A 13999-nucleotide genomic window follows, 5' to 3' on the forward strand; every position below is an offset into this window, starting at 1 on the left:
TAGTGTTTATTCCTGTTTTATTTATTTTATTGTTCTTGTTTTGCTTGTTTATGTACAGCCCTTTGTTGCTCTGTTCCACGTTGCTTTGTTTACATTTTCACCGCTTTTTAACCAAAAAGACATAATAGTGGTAGTAGATTTCCAGCCCTCCACCTTCGTACATGCCCCTCTTCAAAAAAATATTTTTTGGTCCACTTAAATTTCTTCAAACCAGAATAAATACCATATGAACCAAATGAACCAAATCAATTTTACTCTGATTCGGACTAACCAAACAGACTTGGGTTGTGAAAGAGCCCTGTGACAACACAAGGGTTAAAGGCCAAAACATGGTGTAAAAGAAAGCCAGAAGTGACGGATTGAAATCACATTTTCTCCCACAGAGATTAAAAAATGTCATCATTCAGTCTCCTTGCTTCATTGCCTGAGGAACATTTCCAGTGTCCGATATGTCTGAACGTCTTCAACGACCCGGTTACAACACCATGCGGCCACAACTTCTGCAAGACCTGCCTCAGCGAGCACTGGGACCAGAGCGATTTATGCAGCTGCCCGGCGTGCAAGAAAAGATTCCACATGAGGCCTGACATCTCCACAAACACGGTCATCGAGGAGATATCGGTCCAGATAAAGAGGAGGAAAGTGGAGACGCCTGAAAGTCCCGACGCACCGTGGCAGGTGAGGTGCGATGTGTGCGAAGAGATGAAGTTCAAGGCCCTGAAGTCCTGCCTGGTGTGTCTGACGTCGTACTGTGAAGTCCACCTAGAGCCTCACCAGAGAGTTCCCTCCCTGATGAGACACAAGCTGGTGGAGCCGGTGGAGAACCTGGAGGAGAGGACGTGTGAGAAGCATCAGAGGATCCTGGAGCTTTTCTGCAGGGACGAGAGGGAGTGCATCTGTGTGCTGTGCAGCGAGACGGACCACAAACACCACGAGACGGTGCCTGTTGAAGAAGAAGGGGCTAAACAGAAAGTAAGCAAGTTATTGTATCGTGTGTGTAATGCCTCAACACTTAAAGGGATAGTTCAGATGTTTTTAAAGTGGGGTTATATTAGGTATTCATCCACAGTCAGTGTGTTACTGGGGATTTCCACTTTTCCACGCGAGATAACGAGAACACGCAGTAATCCTGAATGTACGGGAGGCCGCGAGATCACGTGATAAAGTGTGTGTATAAAGTAAACAACAACAACAAAGAGCTTACTTTGCTTCTCCGACGTGGAAGATCAGTTGATCTGACCATCTATCCTTATAAAAAGAATGTGTTATGTCATAAATGATAGTATGCTGTTCCACTTCAACAATCAGTCTCTCATCGTCCGTGTCGCAGACCCTCTGAGACCCTTTGATTGATTGATTGATTGATTGATTGATTGATCGATTGATTGATTGATTGATTGATTGATTGATTGATTGATTGATTGATTGATTGATTGATTGATCAATCGATCGATCGATTGATTGATTGATTGCTGATCTGGTGCCCCGGTCAAGACGTAATGTTGATGTGAAGTAGTTTTAGGCTGCATGAACTGCGTATGGTGTTTTATTTTGAAATGGGGCAGAAGTGTAATGCGTTGATTCTGTGACGGATTTCCTGTCTGGTGCAATCTGCTCTGTTGAGCTTGACGCGGTTTAGCAACGGCTCGTGGCAAAAATATAAATGCTATGGATTGATTGCGCTGCAGAGCGGAGATCGGTGGAAATGGTCTCATTGATTAGAGTGGCAGCGATCAGCAACGGTGACCGCGGCGCAGTCGTTCCGCTCCCCGTGGAATCAGGCTTTACACCTACACCAGATGGTGCTCAGCCTACACCCAGTTTGGAGAAGTAGACGGGAATACTGGCATGTGCTGTTTTTGATGGGGGCAGCAGCAAAACATATTTTAGCCACCCAAAGAAAAATCTAGCAGTTTAAGTGTACGCCCTGTGTAGGATGCATTCATTCAAAAAAGGCACACTGTGTATCTTGGTTAATTGAAACATTTCTGTGGGGTTATGTTAAAGATATTGTGTATCGAACAAAGATATGGGACATCCCTGACCTAAAGCAAAAAATCACTGATGCTACTGAGAACATGGCAAGAAATCGAGTACCGTCTTTATGTGCTTCATGCAACTAATGGTGCCCATTAAGAGGTGTATTAAATGAGGCAAAAAACTTAAATATCTACTTCTCATTTTGTTATAATGTCCACATATTTTGTCTGTTCATTTGCTTTTGTAATACATTTTTTAAGTTGTACAGAGACTTTATGGACACCCTGTATATTCTCTTTAAAGCCACCAGACTCCATTGATAAAAACAGCAATTTTACCTCCGTGGGAGTTGCTGATCTACCGCTGCCTTGATCGGTTTGTTTGTGTAATTGTGTGACTGTGAAGTGTTGGTTTGATGGTAAAAACTGCGCTGAAAACCCTTCATGAAAGTGAAAACTGACTGTTGTAGCCAAACGTGTTGTGATGAAACCTTGTTTATTCATGTCACCTCATGGAAGTTGTAATTAAAAAGCTAAAACTAGTAGGCAATTAGCTTAGCATAAAACCTGGAACAGCTGGGACAAGCTAACATGGCTTTATCCAGATTTCAAAATAATAGATTATATACCCACAAGCAACTCTAAAGCTCACCATTTGAAGGAAAGTTTGACATTTTGGAAATCATTTTTGCTGCTTTTTTTTTTTTTTTTTTTTTTTTACATACATTTTACATCTCTTATATTCCCAGCTGACATTGGGCCAGTTAGCTTAGTTTATCTTAGTTACTTATCTGAGCATATAAGTTAGAAACAGACAAACATTTAGATTCAAGATTCGCTTTACTGTCATTTCCCTGAGTATTCTCATACACAACTACGGAAATAACGCCTAAAAAGAAACACAAAGCTTTAGCCATGAGATTAGAAACAGTTATTTCCACCTTAATACACCCCGACCAGACAGGATTTATTAAAAAAAGACATGGCTCTGACAATACAAGAAAATTATTCAACATCATCAATCTTGCACAACAAACTCAAACCAAAACATTAATCGTATCACTAGATGCAGAAAAAGCTTTCGATCAAGTAAACTGGACTTTTTTATTCCATACATTGTATAGATTTGGTTTTGGGGAGTTGTTCATTCATTGGATTAAAACACTATACACCTCACCTAAAGATACGGTCACCACAAACGGGATTACGTCACACACCTTCACAATACACCGGGGCACCAGACAAGGATGCCCACTCTCTCCATCTTTATTCGCTATTTTTATAGAACCACTTGCTGCTGATGGATCCACCAAACCAACCACAATACCTCATGGTCAGACCTAGAACAACACTATTGCCAAAACATCTCACTCTCAGATCTACCTTTCCTAAATACAACCATCAAACGACATCCCTGCTTCAAAAACACAGTAATCTCCACTACTCTGACAGCCTGGTGGAAAGTCATTAAGATCTTCAATTCCACTCCAGCACCATGTAAATACACACCAATATGGCACAACCCTGACTTTCAACTCCACAACAATCCTCTTCACTATCACACATGGGCACAAAAAGGTATCACACATCTCCGCCATCTTTTTAACAATAACCAGTTGATAGATTTTAAGGACCTCATACAGAACCACGGGATTGACAGACAATCAATTTTTAAATTACTCACAACTGAAATCCATACTCAAATCAAAAATAAACATAAATGACAACCCACTTGAACCCTCTGAAATAATTCACAACATAATTCTATTAACAAATTTAAATAAACTAACTTCCAAACTATACAGACTATTATTAGCTTCAGATGACTCAATAACTCTCCCAATAGACCACCGGAGCGCTGACCTGAACATCTCTCCTTCATCAGACTTTTGGATAGACATAAATAAAAATATATTTGCCATGACATCCAATACAAACCTTCAGCTAATCCAATACAAAACCATTCATCGAACACATATCACACAATACAAAATGCAAAAAAAGGGATTAGCAACCAGGAACAACAGATAACTACATTCACGCACTCTGGGCTTGTCAACCGGTTTACCCTTTTTGGAACTCTGTCACAGAAAACCTCTCCTCCATATTGGACTGCAGAATCCCTTCATCCCCACAGCTCTGCTTACTAGGAGACACTTCAGTAATCACCATACCCAACAAATACAAGAACAGCTTGCTCATTTCTCTAACTGTCGCTAAGAAAACAATTCTCCTAAACTGGAAATCATCACAATTTCAAACACACACGCACGCACGCACACACACACACACACACACACACACACACACACATATGTCTACGTATGTGGGTGTTTCTGCAACTACGGTCACTTTTGACTCTCCCAAATTAAAAAAATCAACCTTGATGAATTTCAATTTTAACCATCAGAGTCTGTAATACATATTAACAGGTACACAAAATTGTATATAATCGTTAAGATGTTAATCTGGAAAATGTTTATTTTTTTATGGTTTTCATCACTTTTTCTTACAAAATGTCCTTACCGCAACATTAAAATAACGTTCATTTTATACATTTTCCTTTTTGAATTTCTTCAAAATTTTAAAACATTTACACTTATTTTCATCAAGTTTTGTGCATCATTGTAAAATCTGATATAAAAAAAATAATAGAAATTAGGGGATTGCTGCGGTAATGACATCTTGCGTCACAATGTGAATGGCAAATGTTAATAATGTAACATTAAGAATAAGCTACTGTAGAGACAAAACAAGGTATTATTATGTCAAAGATAGTAGAGGTATTGCAGTTAAGACATTATTAGAAAACTGTTAATTAATGAGTTATTAATGACTTATTAAGTATTTGTTAACATTTGTTAAGGATTTATAACTATGCCTTATAAATAGTTAAAAGATCATTAATAAACTGTTAATGAGTTATAAATCCTGAACAAATACCTATCAAGTCATTAATAACTCATTAATTAACAGTTTACTAATGATCTATTAACTAGTTATAACGAATAGTTATTATAAAGTGTTATCTATAATGGAATTTGTCTCTACCGCGACAAAAGGTCTTTACCGCAACACGTAAAGCTGTTGCGGTAAAGACATGTTGCGGTAATGACATTTTTGCTAATATTGCAGATAAATGGCAGCTAGCAAGGTCTGCTACGTTAGCGTTGACTCTTAGCATCAAATATACATGAATTCAACAGTAAAATCAATTTATTTTTAAAATGTAGTTCAAAATACACGATTACTAAGCTGAATGGTAAGGACACACAATAAATACTTCAGAGGAAAAGATGCTGTTAACCTTGTTTTTCTTGATATTGATGGTCACCTAGTGTGGGGGGCCCAACTGGTCATGCATGAGCTCACATGCTAACTTCTGTTTCCATAGCAATTGGACTTTTTTTGCTTTGAAAAAACGTTTACTATTTCATTTTGTTCAGTGTTGCGGTAAGGACTCAGAAGTGTGGGACAGGCACATTTAGATGAAAAAAATCATAAATTATCAGTAAGCAAAAAAAATAAATAATAATATGGTGTAGAGTAATGTTTATATGAAACTATTTAATTTGAAAAAATGTCATATTTTAATTGAATTGGCTCATTTTATGTATCTCAACATTGAGACCACAGTTGTGGGACATGAACAAAAGTAGTGTTTGGACCCATAAAATGCTTTATAAATTGTATTAAATCACATTTTTTATTTTTTATTTTTCAATGTCAAGATGTGCAATAACACTGTGTATATATTTATCAAGCACCATAGGACAAATTTTAACATAAATCCAAAATTTCACTGCTGGGACTTAAAAATGCCCGTGGTTGCAGAAACACTCATGTACGCATGTGTAGCCTATATATATCAATATATATATATATTATTTGTTTATTTACTTATTTATTTATTTATTTTTTTCCCCATTTATTTTATTATTATTTATTTATGTGTGTGTGGATGTATATAGGTATATATATGCATATGTTTTCTTTCTCCCTTGGTTTCTTGTTTTTCGGATTTAAATATTACTTACTTTTTATTTATTTATTTATTTTTTAATGTATTTATTTATTTATTTTTATTCCATTTGCTCTTCCTTCATTACCATTACAATTAACTTAATTCTTGTCTTTTCGTTACTACTGTGAGTATGATTATTAATATTCTCTTCTAACAGAGGGGGGGGGGGGGGGGGGGGTCAATACACTGACGGTGGATAAGTATCTCATACAACTCCACTTCAAACTATCCAAACTATTCCTTTAAATAATAAAATAAATAAATAAAGAACTCAATCACCTTCTTGAAATTCTATATTTTAGGAAAATATTGAGTCAAAGAAAGCACAGATCAAACTGATGATTGAAGACAGGATGGTAAAGATTAAGGAGTTCACCGACACTTCTCAAACGAGCAGAGTGAGTACTGGGAAACATTTTGCACATGTGCTATTTTTTAGACTGTGTTAATGACGTGATTTTTCTGTATTTCCTTTTAATAGGAAAAGGCGAATCAAGAGCTGGCTGACAGTGATACGCTCTTCAACACTCTGATGGATCATGTACAGGTGGCGCAAGCTAAGCTACGATCAAACATCGAGAGCAAGCTGCAGAAATCACAAGAGAAAGACGAAGCGATGATCGAGGAGCTGCAGGAGGAAGTCGCCCGGCTGCAGGGGAGACACTCGGAGCTGGAGGAGCTTTCACAAAGTGACGACCACCTTGACCTGCTGCAGGCCAGTCAATGCTTAATTTCCTTTTCTTTCCAGACTGGTCTCCCCTCAAAAACAACCCCATAGGTCGTTTGTACAGGCGGCAAAAAAAGGACAATTTTACTTTTTACTCAACTAGAATTTGCATCATAGCTTACGAAAGTCTACAGCCCGGCACCTTAAATCTCTTAATTTTGCCAACTTATTTCGTCGGCCTCCCCTTTGCACTTGGGGCCTATAGCTGCATTCTAACAAAATCATACTGAAAAATGCCCATTATGACTTGTTAGTAACTTTGGTCGGATAATATAGAATAAAATAAGGTTTGTGGCTCCATTTAGACGTTTTGTCTCTTTTTTTGGCCAACAATGGCTCTTTTGTTAGTAAAGGTTGCAGACCTCTGACCCCGGAGAACAGGGTTTGTGTCCCATGTGAAATCAGAAGTAAGCAATTGGGATTTAAACATCACAGAACTTCTGAGCCTTACATTTTGTGCATCACGTTTTTTATGTAACTGTCACTTCTGGTATTCATGTCGTCCTTGTAGCTACTAGTTCCAGCATTTACGTGCATGTGCAGCACCTACTGTTCAAACTGTCTAACACCAAACCAGGACTTAGATCAGTGGTTTTGTGCACTAATTGAACTCACTTTTACATGTTCCAGGCATCGTTTCCCAGAGCTTCAGGTCAAGAGTTACATGTTACTAAATCAAATTGTGAAAAATAAGCTTCTCTCTGCAAATGAAGCTTACAGTCAACACACTGCCAGAAACAGACAAACCACTAAAGAAAAGTAGAGAAATCGCTGTGCTGCTTCAATTGAATTCACTTTTCCATGTTTCCTGCATAGATATTTGTTTTCCCAGAGTTTCTATGCAAAAGTTATGCATAAGTCAAAAATGTGAAAAATGAGGTTCTCTCCTCAAAATGAGTTTAAATTTACACTTCACTTTCTTAGCTCGCTCAACTTTAAGATGAGATGTAAGAAAAAAGAGATAAATCAAGGCGACGCAGTAAATAAAGGGAGACCCAATCTATTTGAGGTTCTTGAGGAAAATTAGAGATGCACCTGATTAAATAATATTTACATAATTGCCTGTAAAGTATTCAATGGTCAAATTTTTCATCCATGGTGTAGGGCACACAATCCAATACATTAATGTATTTTAATTCCCATCTCAGCTAAATATTTAATCTTTTTATTCTCATTTCTAGTTCTAGTCCCATTTTACACTGAGTTTTTTAGTTGCATAAAAATGGTGGCTGGTTTGTTAGCTGACAAAAAAGTCACATATATGATGTATTTATTAAATAGCTTTGGGAAACCGTTTCTAGAGACAGTGAAACAGTGCGTCAAGACACACAAGTTAAAGGAAATGACTTGGCATTAATGGTTGTGCTTAAAAAAAACATTAAATATAGCCCGACGCCACTCATGATCATGTGTTTGTGAATCATTTCAGACTCTGCAGGCCCTGGACACGTTGTCAGACACGAAGGACTGGTCTCAGATCAGGGTTTACTCAGACCTGTGCGTGCAGACGCTGAGGAGATCCATGACTCATCTTGTTCACACTTTCCAATCAGAACTGAAAACTCTGACAGTCAAAGGTGAATATCTGCTGCATTTGCTCTGTCAATGAAAAAAAGTCTCTATTTTTTGAGTTTTCCATAACTGATTTTTTGTTTCCACTTTTCACAGAACTGACCAGGATGAAACAATACAAAGGTGAGATCATAAATACTTAACCTTGTGAACCCCCAGCCAGCAGAATTGGAAGATGATGTTTTCTTTAAAAGATATATACACAGTTTATTGTAGAAAGAAACTATAAAAACAGGCATAATCGTCTAAATTTGAACTTTCCGACAGTCATTGAATGGATCGTACGTTCTGAAAGTTTCCATCAGAAAAAGAAGACAAAACTAAGCTTAAAATTGTAATATTTCTCATTTAAAATAAAGTGTTTGTAATAAATAGATCCTGTTAGAAACATTAAATTCTGCTCCTCAGCGACACTGTAAAGCCATGATTGATTCTGCTGAGACAAACTGTCACGTGACAAATATTCACTGAAAATATGTTTACACAGAAATGAGAGGAGAGGACAGGAGAGGCTGGAAACATGTAAATAGTTCAATATGTATACATGTGGAGACACAATTTTTTTTCTCCAATATTCATGGCACTTGGAAAAGTGTTGTATGTATAAATTCCATTTTATTCCTTTTTAGAAAGTAATTTATCAGATAAATTCAACTTGCGCTTTTTATTATTTATGTCATTACAACTGTGTTATTCTGCACAAAAGACATTTTTTAGTTGTTCCCACCCGCCATGATTGTGCTGATTCCATTGAGCTGCAGGACTTATAGATTCTATATATATTTTATATTTTGCAGTGAAATACAAGGACACAGTGAGTAAAATGCAAAAAGAGCAACAAAAAAAAAAACGCCCTGAAACGGGTTGTTGGGGGGTTCAGAGGGTTGATGATATGAGACCTTAAACTTTTCTCAATTTTCCTCAGAGTCAGTCACCTTTGATCCAACCACCGCTGGTCGCCACCTCGTGGTGTCTGACGGTGAGAAACGTTTGAAGCACTCCAAAATCGCAAACCCCACAGCGACTGATCACTCCGAGAGGTTCGACTGTCCGATGGTTCTGGGGACGCCGGGATTCACATCTGGCCGCCATTACTGGGAAGTCCAAGTGGGCCTGAGAACCGACTGGGACGTCGGTGTTGCAGAGGAGACAGTTCCCAGAAAAAATTCCCTAGTGGAAAAAGAAAATGGCTTCTTCGCTATAGGAAAGAGCGGTTTTGGTTATGAAGTTCAATGTAAACGCAACTCGGTCTTACACCTGTGTCCCAGGCCCAGAAATATAGGAGTCTATTTGGACTATAATGAAGGCAGAGTCTCCTTTTATGATGTGGATAGGAAAGTTCACATTCACTCTTTCACAAGAGAGTCTTTCACAAAGAAGCTGTTCCCGTACTTCTATCTCTTCAGCAAAGCCAAGAAAGCAGAGCCTTTGCTCATCAGATCCATGCTAGATGAAGGATATTACTTTTCTCTCATTCGGTCTCTCAACCAAGCTAAAGAGTAACTGTTTAACTGTTCTATGAGGACAAAACTCCCCACTCCGTTTTAAAAGATGCCATGTTGGGTAAGCTGACAGAACATCCAAAATAAGCGCCTCAGACCTGCATTCTTTCTAATAGCCAGCAGGGGGTTACAAAAAGAAGTTTAACTGTATAGAAGTCAATAAGAAAATTACACTGCTTCTCAGTCAAGTTTATGGTTTCAATAACTAGTCTGTTTCAATACAGAATGGACATGTAAATTAAGGTAGAGTAAAACAATAAAGCAGTTTACACTTTAGAGCATGGCTACCTTGACAGGTCACTACCTGTTTTCATTTTACAACTTTGATCCTTTCATTCCATGTTTTCCCTTTAAAGTTAATTTGTAAATTTTTTGTTGCTTAAAAATGTGTTGTTTAGCATTCAGGTGTATTTAAAAACTATGTAAAAATGAACAACTGACTCTTAAAATTACAAATGCACCTTGCTAACCAAGGTAGCGAGCTAGTATTTGAGCTAGGGCTAATTCCAAGAACCTACTTTCAAACATTTTGGTGGCATCCTGGGAAGTCAAATACACCGTGTTTGGATTCACCACACCACTGACTGTGTGGGTTGTAGCAGCTGTGATAGTGGGCCAATCACTAGTTGTGTAACCCTTATTTCTTGTCGGGGTAGCGTTCTCCAGTCTCTCGGGCTGATGGGTGATGAGCTGGCTACAAGATAACTCCACACTTAATTCTGAATCTTCTTTAATAACCAACATCGGCACGACAGCATACAGCATTCCACTTCACGGGTCACAGCACAAGAGAAACCCTGCGAAACTACCACATCCGCTTGACTACCCCCCACCTATACTTGTCCCCCAAAACAAGGGCAGGTAGGAACTAATTAACTTTGGCAAGGGGACAAGTAAGATCAAATTAAATATAACACATGAAAATGAATACATAAATTATAGTGAAAGTAAATAATAATGAAATAATGATTGTATATAATAATAACTTAAATGATTAAAATAACCCAAAACATATTTTTTCCATTAAGTAAGGTTACAGTTGCATGAAATTAATGAACGCTTGCATGATTCGCTGCTTGCACACAAGTAGTCTTTTTCCCCCAAAAAATCTTACAAAGACGATCATATGTAGATATTAGTAGGTGTCGTGGCATTTTTGACAACTGCACTAAGTTAATGGGTGAGCTGGCCAAACAAGATGCAGACAATACTCAGTTCTACAGGTTTTAATAACACATTAACCAATATTGAACTTTTTCACAATATTCTTATATATTATATATATATATATATATTTTCTGAGACACTGAGTTTGGTGTTTTCATTATCTCTAAGCCAGAATCATCAAAATTACAAGAAAAACAGGCTTGAAGTATTTCACTCTACACATAATGAATCTATATAATTTATGATTTTCACTTTCTGAAATGATGGACAAAAAATATTGAACTTTTTCATGATATTCTAATTTTTTGAGATGTACCTGTATTTGTAATGTGTAACAGCTGTATTTGTTGGATACTCTTGAAAAGGATATTTTTAATGTCACTGAGACTTTTTCCTGGCTAAATAAAGAATAAAAATAAGTAACAAACTGTTTTTATTGCAGCTAGTTAGAATAGGAAAACACTGTTTGGTCCATTCCTCAGACTTTAGATCTTGTGGTTTTGGTTTTGGAATGTCTTAAAAAAAAAAAAGACCCCTCCTACCAAGATTTTTTACATGTGGAGAAATCTGAAGCATGTCTAGTTATGGTAACTTTGCTGTTTGGAGGAGGAGTTTAGCAAATGAGGTCAATAAACATCAATAACCTGCATCCACACAGCTCACACTGTCAATAAAACGAATGCAAAGGGCTCCTTTCCAGGTGAAAGTACAATCAACTATCTGCCTTTACAATGCTGTCATGACAAAAGTTTTTTTTTCCATTAATTTCCATATCACTCAGTGAGCAGATGTTGACGGTTTTCTCTAGAATTCAGGTGGACTGGGGGGTGTTTTTTTTCCCGCCCTGACATGCTTTTTTTCAGGTGTACACAAGTTTATGAGCATCCAGGAAATGACAGAGTCCAAAGGAGGCCGCCCTCTTTCCCAGCAGTTATAGGTGTGTGTGTACAGAGGAGGAACCAACAGATTAGAGCAACACAACACTGTCAGAGCCTCGGGAGAGACAAGCAGGAGCTGCACAAGAAAGGTATGCGAGTGTTTATATCTCATTTTAAATGTGTTTGTTCGTACTTGTCACACTGACTTTACAATCATTAAACTTTAATGCCAGTGTTTGCGTAGAATTACCAGTGAGTCAGTTTCACTTTTAGCCACTTTATAGTAACATGTTGAAACATAATAACCAACCAGAAACATGATTTTACTGGAAATCCTTTTTTTTCCCAGTAATCCTTTCTCTGACCAGTGTCTTGACTCTGTTCGGTCAGGGGGATGTACAATATTTTGAAATGTCCACATGACTCTGACGTAGTTTCCTCTCCACTCTTCTGAATGGATGCCAGTCTGTGACTCATGACTGGAGGCTTGTTTATTTCAGATGTTACGGCTTGTTGGAGGAGTATTTTCTCACCAACGATGGCTACTATGCATCTGTGGATCCCAAAATTAAACACAGGACGTACAGTAGCGCGCAAAAGATTGGGGTCACCCAAAAAATGTCTGTGTTGTTTGCCATGAAAACAAGTTTTATTCATGTAATGAGTTAAAAAAATTAATCAAAAATATAGTAAAGACATTGACAAGGGACTTTTGGTCCATATCGCCCAGCCCTATTGTCTAGCTATAAACATACCGTGATGGACTCGGCTCTGCTTAATATTAGTGACATCCCTGGAGCAGCATGCAAATAATAAACAGTTAAAAGCATCTTTTCAGCTGATACAAAGACTGAGACAAAATGTTTATGTTTTTGGATGCTCCCATGAAAGCCAAACTAACACATTTATTCTGTATATTAGGGCTGGGCGATATGGACCAAAAGTCATATCCCGATATATTTAGGCTGAATATCGATATACGATATTTATCCTGATATTTTTATCGCAAAGTGAGAGCAAATGTTCAGTCAAAGCCAAATATGACATGTCACAAGTAGTTTTATTGAAACCGTTTATTTAAGTGAACATACAGCTGCATCTCAATAAATTAGAATATCATAGAAAAGTTTGTTTATGTCAGTAATTCAATTCAAAAAGTGGAAATAACACATTATACAGATCCATTACACACAGAATGAAACATTTCATGTCTTTATTTATTTAATTTCTTCTAATTATAATGATTATGGCTTACATTTAATGAAGTCCTAAAAATCAGTGTCTTCAGAAAATGTAATATTACAAAAGACCAATTTTAAAAAGTATGTTTAATTTGGAAATGTTGGCCTCTGAAAAGTACGTCCATCTATATGCACTCTTTTGGTTGGGGTTGTTTGACTACTGGAAATTGACTTTTTCATAATAATTCTAATGTATTGAGATGAACCTGTAAATACTGTATTACAACAGGAGTACTTATAAAAAAATCAAAGCTCCATAAAGTGCATATTTAAATAAAAAAAATCTTAAATAAAAATAGCCTATGAAATAAAATAGGCAAATCTTTTTCTGAAATAAATATATTTAAATAGGAAAAGAATAACATTACAAAATAACTAAATATGACAAACCCGTAAGGGTCCTTGCATGGTGTCTTCACTAAATGCAGAAGTTGAATTTCCCCATTGTGGGATTAATAAAATCTTCTTCTTTCCAAAAAATAAAACAAATTAAAACTATCAAACTCACTCTAAAAACGAATAACAACGGGCGTCCCGGTGGCTCACACTGATAGAGCGCGTACCATTAAGGCTGAGTCCTTCCTGCGGCGGACCCGGGTTCGGATCTGGCCTGAGGTCCCTTTGCCGAATGTCCTCCCCTCTGTCTCCCCCTTTATATCTATCACTTTCAAGAAAGCAAAAATGCCAAAAAAAATCATCTTTAAAAACGAATTAAAACTAACTGAATTTGAAAACAAAAATTGACATAAAACTAATGAAAAATCCCAAACTATTATAACCTTGATGTGTGCTAATAAAAGTCTTTGTTTTCTGTGCAGATATAATCAACAACCAATGGAATACAACATGATGAGTGGATGCTGACACACACACACACACATGCAGAGACAGTCATTAAGCCCTGAGCTC

The 13999-nt window shown here is 37.2% G+C and overlaps 1 protein-coding gene across 1 annotated transcript; it reads left to right on the forward strand.

Moving 5' to 3' along the window:
• The first annotated feature begins 393 nt into the window (after positions 1 to 393).
• LOC131989441 (E3 ubiquitin-protein ligase TRIM41-like) lies at positions 394 to 9878 on the forward strand. Its single transcript, XM_059354661.1, has 6 exons — positions 394 to 972; positions 6306 to 6401; positions 6485 to 6718; positions 8160 to 8307; positions 8399 to 8425; positions 9228 to 9878. The coding sequence occupies exons 1-6, from the start codon at positions 394 to 396 to the stop codon at positions 9803 to 9805; spliced, it is 1662 nt and encodes a 553-aa protein (XP_059210644.1). The 3' UTR covers positions 9806 to 9878.
• Positions 9879 to 13999: the final 4121 nt, after the last annotated feature.

The sequence above is a fragment of the Centropristis striata genome, chromosome 17, assembly GCF_030273125.1.
Source record: "Centropristis striata isolate RG_2023a ecotype Rhode Island chromosome 17, C.striata_1.0, whole genome shotgun sequence".
Lineage (NCBI taxonomy): Eukaryota > Metazoa > Chordata > Actinopteri > Perciformes > Serranidae > Centropristis > Centropristis striata.